We start from the raw sequence: 24,875 nt of genomic DNA on the forward strand, positions 1-24,875 counted from the left end.
TTGATTACAGTTTTGCTTGGCAATTTTTATTGCAATTAACCCTGGCTAGGTCAGCTTAAGCTAAGAAAAAGGCCCTCCTGCAATGAAGTATTTGCGTTTTACGTCACGGATTTCTCCAGTCTATAGGGTTAAGCCATGTTACTGAGTTCCAGGATGTTCACCTGCCATTGATGAAAGAACAGTGATATTTCCAAGTCAGCAGGGCAAGAAACTAGGAGAGGAAGTTGCAAGTGGTGGTGGTGCCATGTGCCCCCTGTTCCCATCCTTCTAAACTGCAGAGGCTATGAGTTAGGGAGGCATTTTCCCTAGAAGCTTTGGCAAGTTTCTTAAGTGCAACTTGTGGATGGAATATTTTGTAGGTGTAAAGTAACATTGATTGAAAGAGTGAATGTTTAAAGTGTTGTGGTACCAATTTAGCAGTCTACTTCATCCTAGATGGTGCTGTGCATTGGGTGTACCATGTAAAGCTTTGCTCTAAGATTTATAACCTAACTCAGAGGAAATGCAATGCAGATTCAGTAGTGTTGCGTTTGAGAGATTGCTCTATGAAGGAGGACTGGCCTACGTTGAGAAGGACTGGCCTATGTTCACTAGAGTTTAGAGGAAATATGTACAAGATTCTGCAAGAGACTAGTAATAGACGCCAAGTCCATTTCCCCTAGTCAACAAGTGTGGACCCAGTAGGTATTATCTCATGATTGGCATTCAACCATGCCATTTTCAAGTGGCTTTTTTTGTTGATCAGTATTGTGAATCTTTCAATTTCTTACCCAAGAGAGATCCAGATCAATTGAATAAATTTAGTGTTAAACGATAGATATTCAAATTAAATAAAAAGGATGCATGGATCAGATGGGACAGTGCAGGTGAGGTAAAGGATCACTCACTAACATTCTGAACAGCACAGAAAGGTTAAGAGGACACACAGCTTGTTCTTGTTTTATGGCCTGACGACAAATTACCGAGTCTAGAGCATCAAGGGGAAAAAAAAACTTACATTTACACAGGAACTTTCAAATCAGGACAGTTCAAAGTGTTTCATCAGTACACTGAGCACTTTTGAGGTGTAATATAGGCAACTATAGTGTTTGTTTGCACACAGTCAAATCTTACAGTGACTCAAGATAAATAACCAAATCTCTTCTACTGAATTAATTTGAGAAATGTTCAGCAGGCCACCAGGAGAAACTGTCTACCGCTTTACAAGTAGTGCCAAAGGGACATATGCTGCTTGTCCAAAAGACAGAGCCTCTTTCAATACAATACTTGCCCACTGCTGCACTGAAGAGGCAACATAAATTGTGAGCAATTTTTGTCTCTTCAATTGTTATAGAAATAGAAGTTTGGGCACAGGTGCTGAAAGGCATTGCACAAAGCTTCCATTATTAAGCACAAAGTCAGAGCCAGTGACAACACTCTTACTTCAAGAGTTAGAAGGTTGCGGGTTCATACCCTTATCCAAACTTGAACATTTAATTTAATTTGACATTTCAATGCAGTACCAAAGGGAGTCATTTCAAATCAAGATACCATCTCCTTGTCCTGCTGAGTGCTAAGAATTCCATGGTACAGTTCAAAGAGTAAGGAATTTCCTCATGTGCACTCCCAAAATTCACTCCTCCACCAATTAAATCTCATACATATGCAAATTAGATGGTGCATATGACTACACAAGTGACTAAACAGAAATTAAATCTATGAAGCACATCAAGGTGAGGACATAATATTGAACACAAGAATTTCTTATTCCAAAATGTTGTATTAAAACATTATAGAAATCAACACCAAAATATCTCCACCTAATAGAGAATTTGAAACCACTTTCTTACTATTGATTCCTTGGTTTGCCTAGAGACAAGCCTAGTTCACACAAAAATTTTAGCCATTCTAATAAAGGCAAGCACAGAATCAAGTTTGAGTCTGATCAAGTTTATAAAAGAACTGGTCATAGGTGATCAGATGATTAGTCTAATATAATAGTGAAGTATTCCAATACAAAGATATTCAGTGCATAGTGTTTTCCATACTGGTTTTAACAAAACTACATGTACAGTATAAAAGAACTCCATACCATACAGTAGAACCACAACAATGTGTCCATTGTTCGTTCATTCAGCCACTCTAACTTTAAACCCCAACTTAAATGATTACCCTCAGTAATTTAGCTACATATTGGTGCCTTCATAAGATTCTCAAATCCTCTGGAATTCAAGAGGTACAGTATTAGCCTTATAGCTCTGTCTACAGAGAACTCGAGATGTACTCACAGAATTATCTGCATAATGATACTGAATGAAGGCCGCACAGGACACATTTACCCGATTCAACAACAATTTATCTACTTTTGTGAGGCTCAGAGTGAGCAGCATACACTCACCTGAATTGGCAGCAGTCTTCACCTCACCTTTGGGAGAGTGATCTGTAATTACACACCACAATAATACTACTTAATGGAAAGATGGTATTACTACTACCCATTTCAAGTTATTTAGATAATTACATTCTTACAACTCTGCCTATTCAACTAAAACAGATGGAAAACTTTCTAAAATTAATGGAAGTATATTTGCAAGTGGATCAATGAAATTTTGCTTTTACATCTACACAAGCTTTATGAGCACTGCCATCTGAAATAATGTTTGGACCAAGGATATAGACTGGTCAGTACTGGGACTATCCTTTAGCGAGATGACCATAATGTAAATGTGAACTGGAAAAGTAACAAAGCTCTTGGAACTTCCGAATCCAAAGATTGGAGAAGACTCATTGAGCACAGGGAATACAGACTATGTATTTAAGCTCTGAAAAAGGGTTCACGACAGGAGTTTGCATGGCCAATAGGACTGAAGAAGCAATTTCAATGCACTAGAAGGAAAGAGTTTGGAAGCGTTAGGGGTTGTTGAAATCTAAGAACTGGTCGAGAATGGGGGCTCATAAGAAGAGCTCTCAAATTGTCACTGATCCTTTTCAAACTTTCAAGCTTTCTGACCACATTTAAAGCTGTGATTCTCTGCTCCAATCAGACTGCAGCCCTTTTATGAGCCGGCTTTTGTTTTTATATCTAGTTTAAAGTTTTTAAGGACTCATTTTCCTGCTTAATCTTAAAATGGACAGAAATATCAAGGGCAGAATGCTCAATTTCCTTATTGGCTCATATAGTGCAAAATTAATGAATTAACTGATCCACACAAGTTGATATTCAGATTTGCATAAAATATTTAAATGTATAAAATACTGTTTAGAAATTTACGTACTGAACTCTTCGACATAAAACAAAGCAGTTCATGATTATATTTCTTCAACATAAGCGACCAGAAGGTATATTTCATCAGCAATAGTTCTCAAAACTGATAATGTTGGTGGTTTCAATGTTAATATGGAAATTCTTCTTCAAAATGATAACAGTTTAAGTGTTAATGAAAAGGCATTGGCCAAAAATGAAGACCACAGAGAGCAAGGAGGAAGTCAACATGGAGGATGGAGTTTGTAAATCACATTCTGCCTTAACATCAAACAAGGTCTTCACTGAAGCAAAGAGACAGAAGGTTTTGTATTGGTAACTGGAGAAACAAAGGGCTAACACAGAAAACTGTAGAACATGGTCTTATGGTCTAACATGGGACATCTGTGGCCAAAGATGCAGCTGATAACGATGAGGAAAGAGGTGGAAGTACATTGACAGTCAGAGAAGCAGGAGATGAGGTGTAGTTTCAGATGGAGAAGGTTAGAGACTTTCAAATGTGCAATAGAGATTTTCAACAAATATCAAGACCTGACAGAGAATCATGTTTATTGTAACTGAATTAGTCCTTCCAAATCATACTTGCATTCACTGTAGAAATACTCTATAAAATCATTCAACAACTTGTATTCAAATTTGCATGAATTGTCACAGCATTCTGTTTGTTAAAAGTGGGTTTCATTGCAGAGATGGAAACAAATGGGAGCACACATTGTCCTTGAGGGCATCTTCTATCCCTCCCATTTTGTCCTCAAGACTCACTCACCAATTTTCTATCCTCCCTAACTTCCTGAACATTTGTATCTTTGCTTCTGTACTTATCACCCTACATGTGATCTTGTAAGCATTAATTTAAACACTGAGCAACATCAGAATATCTACCTACATGCGTCACCAAAAATCATGAAAAGCTTGTTCAGTCTCCAACCATAACAACAAGTCATTAAAAAAAAAATCAGAAATGGAAATCTTCCACTGGGAAACAATAATATTCCTGCCACTTACTTGGTTAAAAATCAAACCAGGCAGAGATCAGTAATCAAATTTGGGCTATACTACTTCAAAGAATAAAGTAAAGATAGCAAGATGCAGAGACATTCAAGATTCTGAAGGATACACAGAAAACAGGCTGTTACCACATGAAATGAAGGCACTAACAAGAGGGCACAACTAAAGATGATCACAAAATTAACAAGGATATTTAGGAAAAAAAACAATTAGAGTATACAACTTATTGTCATTAATTAAACAGATTTTAAACAGGTAATTCCACATACCATCCTTGTATATAGGGGGAAATCAGAGATTACCCTGCCATTCCTTCTTAACATGAAGGGCAAAGGAGGCATGAAACACCCATTCCAGTCAGTACTAGGACAAGATGCCAGGTAAAGAGGAAGTTGCCAGTCTTGCTTGGGCATAAAAGGAAGAACGTACAAGAAAATTTTCATCTTGCTATGAATTTGCTTCCATCTTTTATTTTAAAAATACATTGTGCTGATCTGTTAAAGGAATCAGTGGAATACACTTAAAATAAGAGATAGAAGCAAATTCAAAGCAAGATGAAAATGTTCAAAATAACGCCATTTGATTTGATTTTGGCCTCATCCTGGAATAATTCAATTTATATACTCAAAACCTGAAGCATAAAGGCAAATACAAGATTCACAAAATCCTGTTTACGTAACAAGCCATTTCATCGTTACATTCCCCTGCTAATGCTATTGTATTTATAGACACTGAATTGCAAAAACAAGCCACCCATTGTAACAACTGTTGGGTGAAATAAACTTGAGAAAACATATAAAATGAAAACTGGTCAAATCAAACAACCAAGAGCTCCTGTATCAGGCACATCGCACCATATTTTTCACCTAAGTTTTGTTACTAGATTAATTTTAAACACAACACAAGCCTCCATAAAGTAAAGCTTATTGACAACTCAGCTGAAAAGATTAGCACCCAATATACCCTGACAGCTTGCCAAATAGATTTTACTTCCCTCAGGCTTTACAGTGTAACTAACCAAACAACATGAAAACTTTTACTTTTGTAGTTTTGTTAAATATCCATGGTCAAGAAATACTCAGAAACACGCCTTTAACTGTACTGGCAGCAACTAAGCTTCAGGGTTTCTGTAATAATCATATCTTCCAGCTACAATTCACTGCATACAAGGAAGTATCACTGAACACCATTATCCTGTTCTGGAAGAGTACATAATAACACTAGACACAAATCGTAGCCTTATATTTACAAGTAGTACAGCAAGTTAAAAGATAATTCAAGCTGTAGCAAAGAGAAGGCATTAGGGAGTTAAGTCAAGGTGTGCATTAAAAGTATGGCTGGTACTTGGGAAGTAGAGAGGTATGTTTTAGGTACACTCCAGTGCAAGTTAGCTCCTCTGTGCGGCATGTACACCATTGCCAACACAAACTAACCACAGGCTCCTTACCGACGGGACTTTCCTGCGTTCCTTCTCCAAAACTTTCCCTTGTTTCGCCTCATGGGCAGCGCCGTACTGCTCCAAACATGCGAGGGACTTAAACGGGCGGGGAGCCGGCTGGAGCGGCGAGGGAGTAGACCAGACACAGCACCAGAACAACGGGGAGGAGGGGAGGGGACGAGCCCGCACTCACTGACCCGCTCAACCTTCCGCCTCAGCCGCCAACCGACTCGGCTCCGTCACCGCCGTGCCCGCGCGTCAGGCGCCCTGGCGCTGGAGGACCTTACCACGCCGAGGCACGGAGGGAAACTCTTGGCGCCGCGCTGAAGTATCGTTGGCAAAACGCCGGCATAAACAGCGACGCTTAAAGAGGGGGATAATCCGACCGCACTGTCTGAGAATACGATGGTAACAAAGTTAATATATTTTAAAGAGTCTACTTCAGGTAAATGCAATGCTCTGTTACGCATCTCCCCGAGGCTGTGGGCATCGACAGTTGGGCGGTGACGTACGGGCCGCCCTCAGCGTGGTGACGTCACGCGCGTTGCGCGGGAAACCGTGGACATGGAGACGGCGAACGGCTCGGAGGCGGGGGCCGCGGACGGGCGGGAGGCCGAGGTCCCGGGCTGCAGTAGCAGCAGCAGCAGCAGCGCTGCGGGGCGAACTGCCTCCGCCGGTGCCACTTACGAGTTGCCCTGGTGAGCGACGGCGCCCTGCGGCGTGATCTGTGGAGCGTGGGCACCGCCGTGATGGGAGCAGCCGGTTATTGCACAGCAAGCTCCCACAGCGGCGGCCCCTCGGGGTCGGGGACACCTCCATCTCGGAGGTGACTGATGAGGTCTATGTGGGGTCTGTGGGCGCTGCCACAGGTGGGGCCTGTCGTTCCCACGGCTGGGCTTCTGTACCCTGCTCACCAATGGACGAGAGGTTCTCAATGCCATCTGGAATGCTCCTCTGATTTGAGCCGGGAGTAGATGGGGATGTTGCATTTGTTTCAAGGAGGCTTTGAGTACATCATTGAACTGCTTCCTCTGTCCACTTACGTTAATTTATGTTTGTCATATTTGGAATGTATTAGTTTATTATTGTCACTTGTACTGAAGTACAGTGAAAAACTTGTCTTGCATACCGATGGTACAGGTCAATTCATTACACAGTGCAGTTACATTGGGTTAGTACAGAGTGCATTGATGTAGTACAGGTAAAAACAATAGCAGTACAGAGTAAAGTGTCACAGCTACAGAGGAACTGCAGTGCAATAAGGTGCAAGGCCACAACAAGGTAGATCGTGAGGTCAGAGTCCATCTCATTGTATAAGGGAACCTTTCAATAGACTTATCACAGTGGGGTAGAAGCTGTCCTTGGGCTTGGTGGTACGTGCCCTCAGGCTCCTGTATCTTCTGCCTGATGGGAGAGGAGAGAATGTGCTGCTGCAAAAAGCTAGTTTTCATGGCATTTATACCCTGGGTATGTATGCCTGTGACAATGAACTTGAGCACCTGGTCATCTCAGCCCACGAAAGAGTCCAGTACAGAGTATCTGGTTTTGGACTCAGCCACGCAGAGCTGACTTGAATGTAAATGGGGTTCCATTGTTGGGATGTTGGCCTGGGGGAGGATGTTGACATTGGTTTACTTATTCTTCCTGTGACTTTGGAGGAGTTTGTGGTGACAATGTTGGTTGAAATGTCTACTGTAAGTAATCCAACTCTTTGAAGCATATGGGAGGGCAGGGATCACTGGTAGACTGAGTTTTATGTGGGTTGGAGGTCTTAGTTTTAGGGTTTATTAATATAAGAACTTCTGGCAATGCCTGGTGTAGGCTATTCTGTCCTCCTTGACTGTTCTGCTATTCAATAGGTTGACTCATCCAAGTGCAGGAGTAGGCCACCTGGCTCCTCAAGCCTGCTCCGACCCCGTCATTCAATATGATTATGGCTAGTATGTCCCATGCCTTATCTCCGTTCTGTGGCAATTCACTGTAGCTCACAGTGCCCTGATTTTGCCAAAATATATCTACCTCTTCTGTAAACACATCAGAGGATCTAACCTCCACAACCCTTTGGTGTGGAGAATTCTAGGGATTCACTGCTCTGTGAGAAGAAATTCCTACACAACTCAAATTTAACCAACTACCTTCTTATCTTATAACTCTGTCTCCTAGTTTGAGATTTTCCTACAAATGGAAATATCTCAATTTCTACTCTGTCATACCCACGTGGTATCTTGTATATTTCAATAAGATCACTCATCATCCTTCAAAACTCTAAAGAATATAAATCTAACTTCTTTAGCTGCTCATGATAGTCCTCCACATTCCTGTCTGATTTACTGACCCCCCCCCCCCCCAAAAGATTCCTTGATTCTGTTAGTCTCAAAATTGATTGGTTTAGGTCTGCAAAATTTTCAACAGTTATCCTGAAACTTTGCTTCCTAATTCGAGGCTCTCCAGCTGGAGGAAACAGCCACTCAACATCTATACTTTCAATCCATCTTACATTTCTCACCACTTAGTTTTACTCTATCTCATTTGACTGATGCCAAGAGGATGTTTCTCCTCATGGCGAATGTAGAATTAGAGAAGTGTAGACTCTGAACTATGAATTTCATCTGAGAGTCATGAGTCTTTGGAATTCTTTACTCTAGAGAACTCTGGACTATAGGGGAATAGAGAGTTCTGAACAGACAGGAAAGTGGAGCTGAAACCAAGATGAGATCCACCATCATCTATTAGACATTTGGGCCTGCTTGAGGGGCTGAATGACCACTGTCTATTTTTTTAAAATATGGTAAACCTCTCTTCCCACAATCAATCTAGTGCATCTGTGCTGCACTGCCTCCGAGATAAGTTTATCCTTCCTTGAGTAAGGAGACAAAAACAGTATTTAATACTTTTGCATGTTTGGTTTTGCCAAAGCAGTGTAGAATCGTAGCAATGTATCCTCCTGGACTTCACCCTCCTTGCAGTAAAGGCCCATGTACTGTTCACTTTCCAAATTGCTATTGTGCTAGTCATATCTGCAAAAAATGCTATTGGATTTCTTTGTGGAAGATTTTACAAGGAGAGGGGGCCCACATAGTAACAAACTGTCTCAAGGTGATTCACAGGAGCATTGTCAAACAAATACTGACTTCACATCACACAAGGATAGCTACAAGAATGAAGCTTTTTAACGGAGTGTACCTTCGACATAGTGTAAATTCAGGAAATTTCTTAAAGGTGGTTTAGTGGTAATAAGGGTTTTAAAAATAAAAATAGATAAATATGGTTAAATTAAGAGGTATCATTTAAATAAACTCCTTGTATGTCAGCAGGTTTTAAGTGTAGACTGGATATAGATGTTAAATTATTAATTGAACAAGGAAATAGAGCTTAATCATGATTTCATCTCCATTATGATCTCATCTCCTTTTCCCCGTAACCCTTCACTTCCTTATTGACAAAATAAATCTGTCTATCTTGGCCTTGAATATATTAAATAACTTAGCCTCTACAGATGTCTGGAGTAGAGATTTCCAGTGATCTACTGTAATTTGAGAGACGAAATTGCTCGTGTCCATATGAAATGACCCATTATTCAAAAACTTTGATCCCATTTCTAGATTTTCTATATGGACTTTAGCAAGGACTTTGACAAGGTCCCGTATGGCAGGCTAGTCTGGAAAGTTATATTGCATGGGATCCAGGGAGAGATAGCTAATTGGATTCATAATTGGCTTGATGTTAGGAAGGAGAGGGTGATGGTCAAAGGTTGTTTCTCGGACTGGAGGCCTGTGACTAGTGGTGTGCCACAGAGGTTGGTGCTGGGATCCTTGTTGTTTGTTATTTATATAAACGATTTGGATGTGAATTTGCAAGACATGGTTAGTAAGTTTGCGGATGATACTAAAATAGGTGGTATCGTAGACAGTGAAGAAGATTATCAAAAATTACAGGGTGCTCTTGGTCAGCTGGGTAAGTGGGCTGAAGATTGGCAAAGAGCTTTCAATTCTGATATGTGTGAAGTGTTGCATTTTGGGAAGTCAAACCAGGTTAGGGCTTATACAGTGAACGTTCGGGCCCTGGGGAGTGTTGTGGAACAGAGTGACCTAGGAGTACAAGTATATAGTTTGCTGAAAGTGGTGCCACAAGTGGATGAGGTGGTGAAGAAGGCATTGAGTATAGGAGTTGGGACATTATGTTGCAGTTGTACAAGACGTTAATGAGGCTGCACTTGGATATTCTGTACAGTTTTGGTCGCCCCGTTATAGGAAAGACTTCATTAAACTGGAAGGAGTGCAGAAAAGATTTACAAGGATGCTGCCAGCACTCAAGGGCCTGAGTTATAGCAAGAGGTTGGGCAGGCTAGGACTTTATTCCTTGGAATGTAGGAGATAGAGGGGTGACCTTCTAAGAGTGTATAAAATCATGAGAAGTATAGATAGGATGAATGCACATAGTCTTTCTCCCAGGGAAAGGGAACTAAAAACTAGAGGGCATAAGTTTGAGGTGAAAGATTTAAAAGGCACCCACGGGGCAACTGCTTTACGCAGAGGTTGGTAGGTATATGGAACGAGCTGCCAGAGAAAGTGGTTGAGGCAGATACGATATTTAAAATACATCTGGATAAGTACACGGATAGGAGGGGTTTAGAGGGATATGGGTCAAATGTGGGCAAATGGGACTAGCTTGGTGGGCACTCTGAGCATCTGCAACTGTGGATAGGAATAATTTGCTAGAATGATGAACAAATGAGCATGAAAAGGTGGGAAAGGCAGAAACTGTTACTTTTAAATGTTACCTGCGTGAGCACTTGAACCATAAACTGCAGCACTGGCGTAAGAGCTAGAATTTGGAGTAACGCAAGTAGGTTTTGTTTTGCCAGCATTGACGCAACAGGCCAAATGATCTCTTTGTCTGCTGTAAATGTTTATAGTTCTATAACAAGGAAATATTTGGGCACATACCAATGGAAGAGGTTCTGAGGAGAATCTTAATGTAGAAAACACTGCAAGAGGCACAGAAAAGATTTAGGAAAGGAATTGCAGAATTTAGCCGATGGACGACGGTTGCCAATGATAGAATGATTTTTAAACAACATTGAGAATGTGTATAAGGTATAAGGGAAGGTTAGGGGAGTAAAAGGTTGTGAGCCCTGGGACGTGGAGTAAAGGGTACATCGGTATGGCTGTATTAGAATGCTCGAAATGGTTATACTTTGCTTTGCACGGCTTTGCTCCAGACCTTCTGCTTGCTTCAGCTAGTTTTCTGCAACCTTGAGGGATGATAAACAGTTCCTCTCCCTACAAGTTTGCAGAATTGTTTCTTGCTTCTCCAAACTGACACTAAGGTCACAATGGGGAACCTTATGTATACAAAGATAGCCGATGGATCCAGATGGTCTAAAAAAAATTAAGGAACCATTGTCTCAACCGGAGTATTAACTATTTTAAGCAAATTCCTTTTTCTGTAACCAATCATGATGTAAAGAGTAAGCGAACTGTTGTCTGGCTAATGCATGATCATTCCTTGTATGGTAATTGTTTGCACCTCCAAAAAAATATAAGAATGCTTGTAAGCTGATGTATCTTAGAGACCACCTGGTCCGGGACATAGGTGCCTGGCTTGGTGCTCTCTCCTCGGATCAAGTAATAAAGAGATTGAATGAGAACGGTGGTCTTTTGAGTAAATGCCAAAAGGAGGGATATCCCTATTGCAGATGACCAGGGTATACCCCGTCCATATATAGTTCGTAAGGCCTTGTGTGAATTGTATGATAAGGAAAAAAAAAGTAAAGGTACTAATAATCGAACAGCGCCATTGGACATGTCTGGACTTTAGCTGCTTTTTGATAGTGGGGAAGACACTGACATCGAGGAAGTAACTTACCCCTCAGCCCCCCCCCCCCCCCCCCCCCCCCCCCACCTTCACCACCCCGGCCGGTCTACCCTCCTCCTTATTCGGAATCGGAAGATTCCAAGGAGGGTAAGCAGTCTGGGCCTAGGAATTGCAGAATTTAGCCAATGGACGACAGTTGCCAATGATAGAATGATTTTTAAACAACATTGAGGATGTTCAAGAAGCGAGAGTGCAGATATAGTGGAAATATTGCAGGAGGTTACGGAGATAAATGGGATTTGAACGTGTAGTGGAATTTTGAAATCAAAGCATTGCTTAGTGGGTGCCAGTAAGGAACTTGGTATAATTCAGGATGACAGCAGAGTTTTGGATAACATGTTTATTGAAGGTTGAAAATGGGATGCTAGAGTGCTTAGGAGTAGTCATACCGAGCAGGAACAAAGGCATCGTTGACATTCTCAAACGTCAGTGGAGCTGAGGCAAGAGTGGAGTTGGGCAATTTGTTTATGTGAAATAAGTTGTTTTAGTAGTGGTCTGCTTATGTGGATGGATATTACACTTTGGATCCTATGAGTAGTCTGGTTCTGCCTTGGACATTTGCCAGGAAAGGAGAGATGGCCAGTGAAGAGAGTTTTTGGCAAGCCCTGAATTCATTGGCTCTGGTCTTCCCAATATCCAGCTGGGCAAAATTTCTGCGGAGCCAGAACTGAATGTTGGACGAGAGTTTGTCAGTTCAATGTTTTCCATTGTTGGCATTGGGGAAATGAATGAGTTTTAAGTAAGATCTCAGGGTAGCTGAAAGCTTATTTGAACATATTGATCTGTATACTTTTTATCATTGGTTTGTCTTGAATTAACGTTTCTTTTCCAACTGGTCAGTCAAGCACAAAAAATCTGATTAAAATGTTTTGCTTCTAATGTCTGGTTTGACTGAAATGTGATTTCTGAATAACTATTTAGTTGTTACAAACAACTATCTATCTTCAGTTGCATTCCATTAATCAGATTCTTCCATGCTCTGTTCATTATCATCTTTGCTAGATTATTTGTTGAAACTTTCTTGTATTTTGCCATATCTATTGTTTTGCAAGATTTTTGTGTACTTGCATAAACCATAATCTGTTAAATTACAAGAAGTGCAGCATGTGTGCCAAAAGTCAATGAGTTTAAAATAACACACAATAGAAAAATGAGTGCATTTGTATGTCATAAGTTGACCTCTAGTTTTTGAAATATAGTTTTAACTGTTTTAGAAAAGTGTAGCACAGGAATAAGCCCTTCAGCCCACTATGTCTGTGCTGATCATGATGCCAATTTGACTAATTCTATCTGCCTGCACGTGGCCCATGTCCCTGCATTCCCTGCCTGTTCATGTGTCTAAACTATTTTAACAATTTATTTACTAGATTAGATTTTAAAGAGCTCAGTAATTGAAATAACTGGCTTTCTAAACAGCAGTATAAATACTAGGATGTGCAATCTGTGTTTAAATATGTTTTAAAATGATCTATGTCAGAGGAAAAGTAGGTCAGGGTTTCATGGAATAAGGTATCAGAACAAGGAATAAAAGCAGAAAATGCTGGGGAAAAACTCAGCAGATCAGACAGCGTCTGTGCAAGATAGAGGTTAACTTGCCAAAACATCATGTTGCGGGGCCAGCTTTCAGACACGTCCTTGTATCTCCCTCTTCAGTAACGTAGAGAAGTTAGGATTGTTCTCAAATAAGGAAAGGTTTAGGGTAGACTCAGTTTTGATAGTAAATAAAAGAAACTGGAGTGGTTCTGATTGTAAGTAAGGAGAAACTGTTTCACTAGCAGAAAACTGGATAACTTGGGAGACGCAGGTTTATGATATTAAAAGAGTCAGAGGAGTAGGGACAGGAACTTCAGTTAATCTAGTGCTTGAGTATAGTGCTGTTTAAAATCTTCAAGTATTCATTTGTATGAGTTATTTGGGCTACTTTCCCAGTGCTGTAATCACTGATAGACCTGACACAGTATGAGATAGCATTACCATTGCCTATTAAAAGTTGCCTTCCATTCATTTTCTTGCAGTCCATGGAATATTGTTTGCCAATCAGAAACCTTTCTCACTATATTTGAAGGTATTTACATTAATTCAACAGGTAGTTAAAATGTCCAGTTTTAGAGTACTGGAGTAATGATAATTATTTTGAGTGCCCAAGCTCATTCCTGTACAGATATGTGTTCTTTTTCTGCATTGAATTGCTATTTTCCATTACACACATTTTTAAAAGCCATTGAAATGGAATTCAATATTAACTTTGCAAGAGAAATTGGATAAATATATGGAAAGGAACAATTGCAGTGCTTTGGGGAAAGAATAAGGAAAAATAGCTCTTTCAAAGAGTTGGGGCTGTCTAAAACCAAACATACGACGTGTCTCAGCTGAGAGTAACAAACTGGCACAGAATAGGATTTACCACTTAATTCCCAGTCCAAATATGGTATTAAATGTCCACCGAATTATCAGTAACGCGGAAAGTAATATTTGAAAGGTATGTAAATATTGGTGTAGACTGCATTCAGTCTTCAAGATGATTTATATTGCACTGGATCTAGTTCTGCTGTTTTCCTTGATGTGGATCTTCAACAGGAAATCACAAACTAAGTATAAGGTTACCAGAGCTTAATAAGACTAGTTGCCAGATGAGCCATTGCAACCATTGTGCACGACCTGTGCTTGTGTATAAAGTATTTTTTATCGAAAGTTTGTTTCCTTCTGATTAATCTATTCCTTGCTCAATAGCTGACTTTTTCCTTCCCTCCTCCCTCTCCATTCCCTCATAAAATGTTTCTTTGCCCCCTTTGCATTCCATGTTTTCCACGGTCTTTTCGATTCATTGTGACTTTCTTGGTTCCAAGTTTATTGCAGAATGATGCATTGTGTTAGAATTTGTTTTGGATCTAAATCTGCTTGGACAAAGTCACAGAAAAGTCATTCAGCTCCCCAGTGTTGCACTATCCTGGCTGGAATCTCGGTTATATATTTATCGTCCGGTCAGAATTCTGGAATTCCCTACTTGACAGTGTTGTGGAACCAACATCAGTCAGTAGAAGGATTGCAATGATTTATAAAGAAACTTAAGATAACCAAAAAACAACAAGAAGCTGGAGGAACTCAGTGGGCCAGGCAGCATCCGTGGAGAAAAGCAGTCAATGTTTCAGGTCAGGATCCTTCTTCAGGACTGAAGATAAGAAAAGGGGAAGCCCAGTGTATGGGGGGAGGGGGGAAGTGATAGGTGGGGTGGGCACAAGGTGGTGATAGGTAGATGCAGGTAAGAGATAGTGATAGGCAGATGTAGGGGAGGAGGGGAGGGTAGATCCACCAGGGGATGGGTCAAAGGTATGGAGGCAGGAAGAGGGAAAAAAGAAATAGGTGAGGAGAAAACAGAGAGGGGCTAGGAAAGCAGAGAAAAAGAAAAGAAGAGGCATGGGGGTGGGGGGGTTGGTTTACTTAAAGTGGGAGAATTCGATGTTCATGCCATTAGGCTGACAGGTCCCAAGACGTAAAAAGAGGTGCTATTCCTCCAGTTTGCGTTTGGACCTCTGGCAGTGGAGGAGGCTGAGGACTGGCATATGGAGGGGGAGTTGAAGTGACTGGCAATGGAGAGACACCTCTCTCTCCTTTCTCGATCTCTCCATCTCAGGAGATTCTTTATCCACCAACATCTTCTACAAACCCACTGACGCCCACGGCTACCTTGATTACAGCTCCCCTCGCCCTGTCTCTTGCAAGGACGCTATCCCTTCCTCTCAATTTCTTCACCTCCACTGTATTTGCTCCCAGGATGAAACTTTCCACTCCAGGACATCTGAGATGTCCAACTTCTTTACTAACCATGGCTTTCCCCATACTGTGGGTGAGAGAGCTCGCACCCACACCTCTGCCATTTCCTGCACCTCTGCTCTCACCCCCACCCCTCCCAAACCCAACAGGGATAGGGTCCCCCCCTTGTCCTCATTTCATCCCACCAGCCTATGTATCCAACACATCATTCTCCACCATTTCCGCCATCACAAACGGGAACCCACCACCAAGCATATCTTCCCCTCCACACCCCTTTCTGCCTTTCGCAGGTACCGCTCTCTCCGCGACTCCCTAGTTCACTCCTCCCTCCCATCTACCTACCACCACCTTGTGCCCACCCCGCCTCCCCTCTTTTGTTCACCTATCACTGCTCTGCTTTTCCCTCCTATATATTGGGCTTCCCCTTTTCCTATCTTCAGTCCTGAAAAAGTGTCCTGACTCAATGTTGACCATCTGTTTTTCTCCACGGATGCTGCCTGGCCTGCTGAGTTCCTCCAGCGTCTTCTTGTTTTTTTCATCTAGATTCCAGCACTGTGGTTCTTTGTTTCTCTAACCTAAGATAACCTTCCTGAGGCAGCTAGAAATTGGAAATGTGAGACTTGACCAGATGTTGACCACAAATGTATTTAAAACTTTGAGCTCGTTTAGGTTTGTCGTTAATCACAGATATCAACCTTTCTATCTCAACTTCTGTTGTATAGGTATCAGCTGATTTATGAATTTTTTCCAAAGCACAATTGATTTTTGAGGGCGTACGTCCTTGCACCACTAAAGTTTTCTTTACTGTGACAAACAATAACAAATTAAAGAAGTGGCAAAGGGAGAAATTATATCAATATTAGCTATAAGAAGCAATTGAAATTCCAGGTGCTGTAGCTGCATCAACAAGGATCACTATCAATTGGATTGATAGGCATCGAAAACAAACCAGACCACTAACCTCAGAACCTATTGGAAGAAACTGCAACCTGTTGACATAATTCATTATTGACACAATTGGCTATTGAAAGTAGACCTCCACTGGATGTAGTAAAATGTTACTGCTGGAAGTGTGTCAAGTGTTATAAAAAGCAGAGATGTTATAATGGATTATAATGCTGTATAATCAAAGGCATGTGCACCTTCATTTGGTGATGGAAAAAGTGAGATTGTTATGGCAAGATTTGAAAGATCATGAGGGGGGAGATGAATGTTCTGAAAGTGCTGATATGTTCAAGGACAGCCATGGCTGATTTAAACATTTCCAGAAATGTGCATCGTGCATAATATTTACCTGTTATGGGAGGCAGCAAATGCGGGTCCTGTGATGGCAGAAAACTTTCCAAAGGGGCTGAACTGAGTCATTGGGGAGGGTGCCTACTCTCCTAAACAAATTTCATATGGGTGAGATGGGGCTCTTTTGGAAGTGAATGTCCTCCCATGCATTCATCTTGAGGGATGAGTAAACTGCTCCAGACTTAAAGTTGGCAAAGACCAACTTGCTCTTCTCCTTGGAGGCATTGTCAAGGGTGACTGTAAACTTAAACCTTTCTTAATCTTCTGCTCAGAGAACCTGATTGACCTGAAGGATGTTCAAGTGCCATACTTCCAGTAGTGCAGTGAAGTAACAAAAAAGTCTGGAGAATGATGCCACACTTCCACAATGATATGATGTTGTTTCTCCTTCATCAAATAATAATGTGTGAAGAGTAACCTTGACAACAGAGCCTTGCTCATGGTGACAATGCCCTATAGATCCAGTTAACATCAAGGATGACAACATTTTTTTTCCCTCCTAACACTACTTCGTTGCAACTTATGGACTAGGGTGCTACCAATAGGTTCAAGGCAAAAGTGCTTGATGCAGCATGTCATTTTGGAAACAAATGACAATGACGAGCCCATCGTTCAGGAATTTGGAAGAGGTACAATATCAACATTGCCACAGACTACATTAGTCCCTCTTGGGATGACATAAACCATGCAACACTGAACGGTGTATGGACAACATTATAGCCAGAGTGTGTGTGTGACTCTTGTGGGTTTACGAACCTGAAAGATCTCCAAGGAGGTGCTGTCAAATCAGCAAATAAGGCTGGATTTGATGAAGTAGACCAAGCTGTTATGGAAGTGTTGCTGGAGTCACTTGTTGAAGAGCTTATGTTAGAACTTGAGCAACAGAAGTCACAGGTGGAGGAAGAAGCCACCACATGGTGTGACCACATGATAGAAAATGCTGTTCTTTGTTGTAAAGAACTTCATCAGATGAAGAAAAGGAGAGCTTTCTAGATGTCCATTGACACCTGGCTTTTGACTCTTATATCAACCACCCAGGAACAGTCACAGGAAGAACCATTGCTTTCGGTGTCACAAACTCCATTAAGCTTGGATTCACCAGGAATACTTTCATCTGAACACTAGTAATAACTGTCTCTCGCCTACCCTGCTTTCACTGCAACATGCAATGCTGCTATGAAGAGACCACTTGGCTTCTTCTCCTGCTGTGCCATTCAGTAAGGTTATGACTGTTGTGATTGCTACCTCAGCTCTGCATCCCTACGTTCACCTTTTTGTTTATCACAAATCTGCTTCAGCGTAGATTCTGCTTCTGCCTTCCTCTTGAGGAAGAGAGTTACATATACTCACAATCCTTTTGAGAATTTTTTATGCCTCCTCTGTCTTAAATGTTCAAGCTCTTAACTTGGGACAGTCACCCCTTTTTAGATTGTCCCAGAGGAGGATGTCCACCCTGTCAAGATTCCATAACATCCTGGGTGCTTCGTGGTAAAAACCCTGAAAGGGTATATTATGTATGTTGTTGTTACTTTAATTCAGGGTTTAATTTTAATAAGACAATATTTTATGATTGTATATACTTGCGTTAATGTATTTTTAAGTGTTAGGTTTTTTTGACTGAGATCCTCAAGTTCTGGAATAAAGCCAGAGTTTTTACATATTGAAATGCCATTTCAAGTTGTACATTTTTCTTTAATATAATCTCTTTGTAAATTGAAGTGTGTCTTTAAATTAAAACAAATACTCTGAATCTTCTGACAATGTAACAGGAGCTGGGTAGAAGACCACAAGTATGGGAAATATACAAGTTGTTCCTGATATCTGGCCATAAAGAGGAGTAGCCTCAAAAGTGGTTGAGGGGTGACCAGTAGATAATTGGGAATAAGTCTCAAGCAGCTTACCGGTGGCATTTTAAGTGCAAAACAGCAAGGAGAGAGTGAAGCAGAGGGCTCTGCTTTCTGTGTAAGGCACCAGGCTTTAGTAAGATGGGTAGAAAATTTGTTTTCTAGGCTAGAGGATTTCAGTTCAGTGCCATTCAGAGGAGTAAAAGATGCAGGAAATCTGGAACTCCTTCTCTGGCAGGTGTGGGAGAAGAAGCAGGAAGAACCTGTTGAGCCTTTTGAAAAATTCAGAAGTGAGGCTGAATTTGTGTTTTACACTAGTGTTGTTAATGGAACCAGAATCAATTTGTTTGAATACAGTTAATGTGAACGTTGGAGCAGGCTCAAGCAGTAAAAAGCCTATCCTGTATTCCACCCTGTCTCAAGCCTCTTCTTGCTTTAGGTCTGCTCTTGTACTCAGATTCAGATTATTGTTATGTACACCAGGATGCAATGAATTTCCTTGCTCACGTGAAGCTCACGGTGTAAATGGTATACATGGTAATAAATACAACAATAAATACAGTGAGTGCAAAACAACAGAATGGTGCAAAGATTGTAGTGCAGTGTGAAGTAGCATGAAAAGAAATGAAGTGACTGGTTCAACATTTGTCTGTGCTTGTATCAGCACCTCTCACTTGTGATCCACCAACTACGGCAACTATATTCTTTGGAAATTCTTGTCCATCTACTCAATTGATCTTCAATAGGCTTTCCCAGTCTCCTTTTCTTTACTACTTCTCAAATCCCTTGTTTAAAAAAAAATCAGCATGCATTCTTCTGTGTTTTTTTTTGGAAACATCATTCTAAAGCAAGTTGTCGAAAGACAAATCTTATCAAGGTGTCAAAACGTGGATTTTAAAGTACTATGGTGTTTCTTTGTTAAACAGGGTTGAAAAGTACAGACCTTTGAAACTGAATGAAGTTGTGGGAAATGAAGAAACAGTCAGTCGGCTGGAGGTAATTTTCTCATAATTTTCTGCAGCATTGTTTAAAGAAACAAACATCTCTTGGTTGGCGGGGAACTTGGTGGGAGGGGAGGACCAATTTGTCGTGGTCCATTGTAGGACTGGGAAGGAGGTTATGCTAAAAAAAATTACGAGCACTTTGAGACACAATTGAAAAACAGACTCACAAAGATGATGATCTCCAGATTATTACAGGAGCCAGGTGTAAATTAGAAGAGGGTAAATCAGATTGGAGAAGCAAATGTGTGGTTCAGATTGGTGTGGAAGAAATGGGTTCCAATTCATCGGGCACTGGCACCAGTAATGGGGGAAGAGAGCTGTTCTGTTGTGACAGGGTTTCTTTGCACTGTGCTGGTACCAGTATCTTGGCAAAATATATAGCTAGGGTTATGGACAGGACCTTAAACCAATTAGAGAGGGATGGAGTCAAATGATGAGATGTTTAATAAGTCAAAAAGAAGTGAGTGAGCAGTGGCTCAGGGTAGTGAAGGAGTGAATAAAAATTCAAGTATGACAGAAAGGGGCAGAAATTGGAACCAGAGTAAGTAAAAATTGAATGAATCAAGGATTAAGGTTCCTTATCTGAAAGTACACAACATTTCGAACAAGATAGATGAATTGAAGGCATAAATACAAATGAATGAATTCGATTTAATAGCTGTTGGAGGGTTGTGGTTGCAAAGTGACCAGTACTGGGAACTTGGTCTCCCAGATTATTTGACGTTCCAAAAGAATGGGCCAAAAGGTAGTGTTATCAATCAAGGAAAATATTAGTGCATTGGTAAGTAGTGATCATAGATGCAGTAGTTTGTGATGTAGAATTGGTTTAGGTAGAACTAAGGAATAATGGAGGAAAGGTGACACTGGTGAGAGTGGCCTATAGACCTTCAAGGTATTGCCTCATGAGAGGATAAAGCATAAATGGGGGGAAAAACAGAAGGCAAGAAGGGAACTGCAATTAATGAGAGTGGTTTTAAGCTGCACGCTGATTGGACCAACATAACAAGGGCACTGTGAAAAAGGAATTTGTGAAATACATCAGGGTTTGTTTTTGGAGCAATATATTAGAGCACCCATCTGGAAACAGATTATTCTAGATTTGGTCATATTTAATGAGGTAGGGTCAGTAAGGGAATCTTGTAAGTAGGGAAACTTGAGAGAGAAGTGATCGTAAGATGGTAAAATTCCAGATATACTTTGAGAGTGAACACCCCTGGTTTAAAACCAGTGTCTTCAAATTAAATGCATTTACAAAGCTATGAAGAAAGTTATCTAGAGTGAACTGGGACAATAAGCTAATGGAGAAATTAGTAGAAAAGTGGTGGCAGATATTTAAGAAGCTATTTCATAATGCATGGCAGAAATTTATCTCAATCAAAAAGAGGGACTCAGTGAGAAAGAAGAACCATTTGTGATTAACAAAAGAGTTCAAGGAGATACTAAATCAAAAGCAAACGTAAAAAGTACATTGATAGACCAGTAGACTGGGCATTTTTCAGTAACCAGTAGTGAAGGACAAAAAATCAAATCAGGAGGCAGAAAATTGATTATGGACAGTAAACTGGCAAGTAATATAACAAACAGCAGGAACTTTTCTGGATATAATAGGAAGAAGTAGCTAAGGTAAGTAATTAATTCCCCAGTGTGGGGAATTAATAACGTGAAACAAAGAAATGGCAGATAATTTAAACTAATATTTTTGCATCAGTCTTCATGGTGGAGGACACTGCAGACATCTCAAGGATAACAAATGGGTTATTTTCAAATAGGAGGGAAGAACTTGCAACAGTGCCTAACACAGGACAAAGTATTGGAAAAACTAATGGGACAAAAAGCAAACAAATTGCCAGGATCCTAAAGGAAGTGGCTGCAAAGACAGTGGCTGACTGTTTTCAAAACTCTTGAGTTCTGGGAACATATCAGCAATTGGGAAGACTACAAATGTGACACTCTTGTTGAAGAGTGGGAGTGACTAAAGGTGGCAAGCTATAGGCCATTTAGCTTAACTTCTGTTGTTGGGATGGTGCTGAAGTCTATAATCAAGGAAGAAATAGCTGCTAGAATAGCTTAATGCAATGAAACCACATCAACATGGTTTTATGAAAGGGAAATCATTTTCATAAGTTTGTTCTTTGAGGATGTACCAGGTAGAGCAGTTAGAGGGGAACCTATAGATGTTGTACATTTGGATTAACAGAAGTCATTTGACAATGTGTCACATAAAAGGCTAGTGCAGTAGATATGGGGGAATTGTTAACATGGAAGGACATAGAAGACAGAGACCTAGAATGAATGGGTTATTTTCAGGCTGGAAAGATGTAACTAGAGTAGCGTTTCAAGGATCAGTCATAGGCCCTCAATTACTTACCAACTATCTTAATAACTTGGCAGACGGGACAGGATGTAAGGTATCCAAGTTTTCTGAGGACAGGAAAATAGGTGGGAGGGCATGTGATGAGGATGTTTGGACTCTTGCAACAGGATATAAGTAGGTTGAGTGAGTGAACTAAAACTTAGCAAATGAAGTTTACTATGCGAAAGTGTGGGGTCATGCATTTTGGTAGGACAATTTGAAAGTCAGGCTATTATCTGAATTGAGAGAGACTGCAAATAATTGGAGTACAGAGAGATCTAGATGTTCTTGTGCATGAGGTACAAAAAAGGACACATGCATTTGGAGCAAGCAGTTAAGAAGACAAATGGCTCATTGGCCTTTGTTGCTATCTTAGTTTAGAAAGAGAAGTATTGTTACAATTGTACAAAGTGTTAGCAAGGCCACGCCTGGAGTACTGGGTACAGTTTTGGCCCTTTAGTCCAGAAGAGACAGAATTAGCAGTCACTTGAACAAGTGTAAAGAGATTTGAGAAAGTGAGCATGGATTTTGTAAAAGAAAACAGTGTTTTAGTTAATTGAATTAAATTTACTTTAATTCTCCCAATTACTTCTTCAAAACCCAATCAGGGAAAAGTGATTGAAGTTTATATGTGGACTTGTAGAAGACATTTGACCAAGTAGGTCTCCCATAATAGGTTTGTAATCAAGACTGAGGTTTGTGGAATGATATCAGCTGTAACAGTATGGATTGGCTAAGTAACAGTAAACAGGATGATTGTAAAAAGTTGCTTTCGTATTGGAAGAAACTCTGCTTTCCTCCAGTGGAGATCTCCAGGGAATGATACAAGGACCACTGCTTTCCTTTAATGTATACTAATGACTTAGACTTGGGTATACAGGGCATAATTTGGTGGAGGAGTGAATTGTGTGGAGAATAATAAGGGTTTAGAGACATGCTGGTGGAATAGATGGCAAAGTGGCAGATGAAATTTTTGTATGAAGAATGTCAGGAATATAAACTAGAGGGTGCATTTCTAACAGTATAAACGTAGAGTATGGGTTTGTGCATAGTTTGTTGAATATGGCAGGGCAGGCTGAGAGAGTGCTTAAAAAGCATATGGCATCCAGCACTTTATAAACAGGCATGATCCTATCTATGTAATTAGAGGGATCCTAGGAGAAAGATGAATTATCTGTAGGTAGCAAAGGAGATCGGGGGAAATATTAAAACAAGGACTAGAGCATGCAAGCGGTAGACCAGAGGACTGGGAATTTTACAAGAACCAGCAGTGAGAGACTGAAAGTTAATGAGGGAGAAAATTGATTGAGAGAAAACTGGCAAGTAGTATCAAAACAAACAACAAGGGCTTCAATGGCTACGTAATAAGGAAAAGGGTAGCATGGGGAAGTGTGGGACCCTAGAGAGTGAGACTAAGGAATTAACAATAGGGAACAAGAAAATGACGAATAGGTTAAATAATATCTTTGCATCATTCTTCATGATGGAGAACACTGCAAATATCCCAATGATATCAGGTGGGCTATTTTCGAACAGTATGGAAGAACATGTAACAATTAGTATCATGAGAAACAAAACTAATGGGACTGAAAGCCAACACAATGCCAGGTCCTGACAGCATGCACCATAGGTTTTAAAGGAAGTGGCTGCAAAAATGGTAGAGCTATTGGTTAAAGTTTTTCAAAAACACTGGGAAAACTGTAAAAGTGACTCCATTGTTCAAGAAGAGAAGAAAAAAACAGCTAACTATAGGCCTGTTAGCTTAACATCTTGTTGCCAAGATGCTGGAATATATAATCACTTAATCACTTAGAGAAGCTTAAAGCAATTAAACCAAGTCAACATGATTTTGTGAATCGTACTTGACAACTTACAAGAATTCTGCAGAGTTACAAAAGCAGTCGAACCTGTGCTTGTTGTATATTTGGATTTTTGGAAGGCATTTGACAACGTAAAAGGTGTTGTACAAGATAAGATCTCATGGTAATAGGGGAAGTCTGTTAGCATGAATTGAAGATTGGTTATCTCACAAAAAGCAGAGAGTGAGAATGTTTGGATCCTTTCCTTTGCTGGAAAGAAGTAGATGCTCCAAGGTTTGGTTCTTGGCCCTCAATTGTTTATGATTTACATCGATGACCCGGATGAGGTGTGATATTTAGAATCTGCAACAGGGTATTGATGGGTTGAGAGAATGGATTGAAACTTGGCAAATGGCGTTTATGTGCAATACTGTGAGGTCATGCACTTCAATAAGAGGAATCTAAAGGCAGGTTGTAGCTGAGTGGAGTTGGAAGGATCCAAGTTTTCTTGTGCACACATTGCAAAAAGTTAGGTCAGTACAGCAAATGGCTTGGAATGCAAATGGCATATTGGGCTTTATTGCAAGAGGGTTGGACTTTAGAAATTGGAAAGTATTGTACGGGGTACTGGTGAGGCCACACCTGGATTTCTGTGGACAGTTTTGGTTCCCTTATTTAAGGAAGGATATACTGGCATTGGGGGCAGTCTAACACAGATTTATGGTCTTAATTCCTGGATAGGAGTGCTATCTTGTCCTGAACGGCTAAAAAAAATTAGATATGTATTTTTGGAGTTTAGAAGAATGCAGGATGATCTTACTAAAACATAGAAGATCCTGAGGGGCTACAATGGGGTAGATGTCGAGATTTTTCCATTAATGGAAGAATCCTGAGTGAGGGAGATAGAAGATTAGGGGCTGGTCATTTAAAACTGAGATGCTGCGGGAGCAACTTCTTGTAGGGGGTGGTTAGTCTCTGGAATTCTCTAACCCAGCGAGTTTGGAGGCTACATCGTTGGGGGTATTTCAAGAGGAAGTAGATAAATCTTTGAAAGATCAGAGAGTTGAAAGCTATGAAGGACTGGCAGAAAAGATGAGACCCTGGGCAAATCAGTCATGATCATATTGAATGGTGGAGCAGGTTTGAGGGGCTGAGTGAACTACTTTCCGTCAATTTTCCAGTGTTCTTATGAAGAGGTTTGGCCGCCTTATAATGCACTGGTTTGGCCACAGTATTATATCCTG

General features: G+C 40.6%; 2 protein-coding genes across 6 annotated transcripts in view; one reads left to right on the forward strand and one right to left on the reverse strand.

The window, feature by feature from the left end:
• The window catches only part of rffl (ring finger and FYVE-like domain containing E3 ubiquitin protein ligase), a 44,960-nt gene extending 38,789 nt beyond the window's left edge, over window positions 1-6,171 (reverse strand). For 4 of the 5 annotated variants that reach the window (XM_052035855.1, XM_052035853.1, XM_052035852.1 and 1 more), the window contains exons 1-2: window positions 5,697-6,146; window positions 2,378-2,419 (exon numbers count right to left, since the gene is read on the reverse strand). The gene's annotated coding sequence lies outside the window, so the exon portion shown is untranslated. Of the gene's footprint in view, window positions 1-2,377; window positions 2,420-5,696 lie in introns of all 5 variants that reach the window. The other variant, XM_052035854.1, reaches the window with a different exon arrangement.
• Window positions 6,172-6,230: 59 nt separating this feature from the next.
• The window catches only part of rfc2 (replication factor C (activator 1) 2), a 37,449-nt gene continuing 18,804 nt past the window's right edge, over window positions 6,231-24,875 (forward strand). The window contains exons 1-2 of the mRNA XM_052035850.1: window positions 6,231-6,385; window positions 19,402-19,471. Of these exons, the coding sequence (XP_051891810.1) occupies window positions 6,252-6,385; window positions 19,402-19,471 (204 nt within the window). The 5' untranslated portion in view covers window positions 6,231-6,251. The remainder of the gene's footprint in view (window positions 6,386-19,401; window positions 19,472-24,875) is intronic.

The sequence above is a fragment of the Pristis pectinata genome, chromosome 21, assembly GCF_009764475.1.
Source record: "Pristis pectinata isolate sPriPec2 chromosome 21, sPriPec2.1.pri, whole genome shotgun sequence".
Classification (NCBI taxonomy): Eukaryota; Metazoa; Chordata; class Chondrichthyes; order Rhinopristiformes; family Pristidae; genus Pristis; species Pristis pectinata.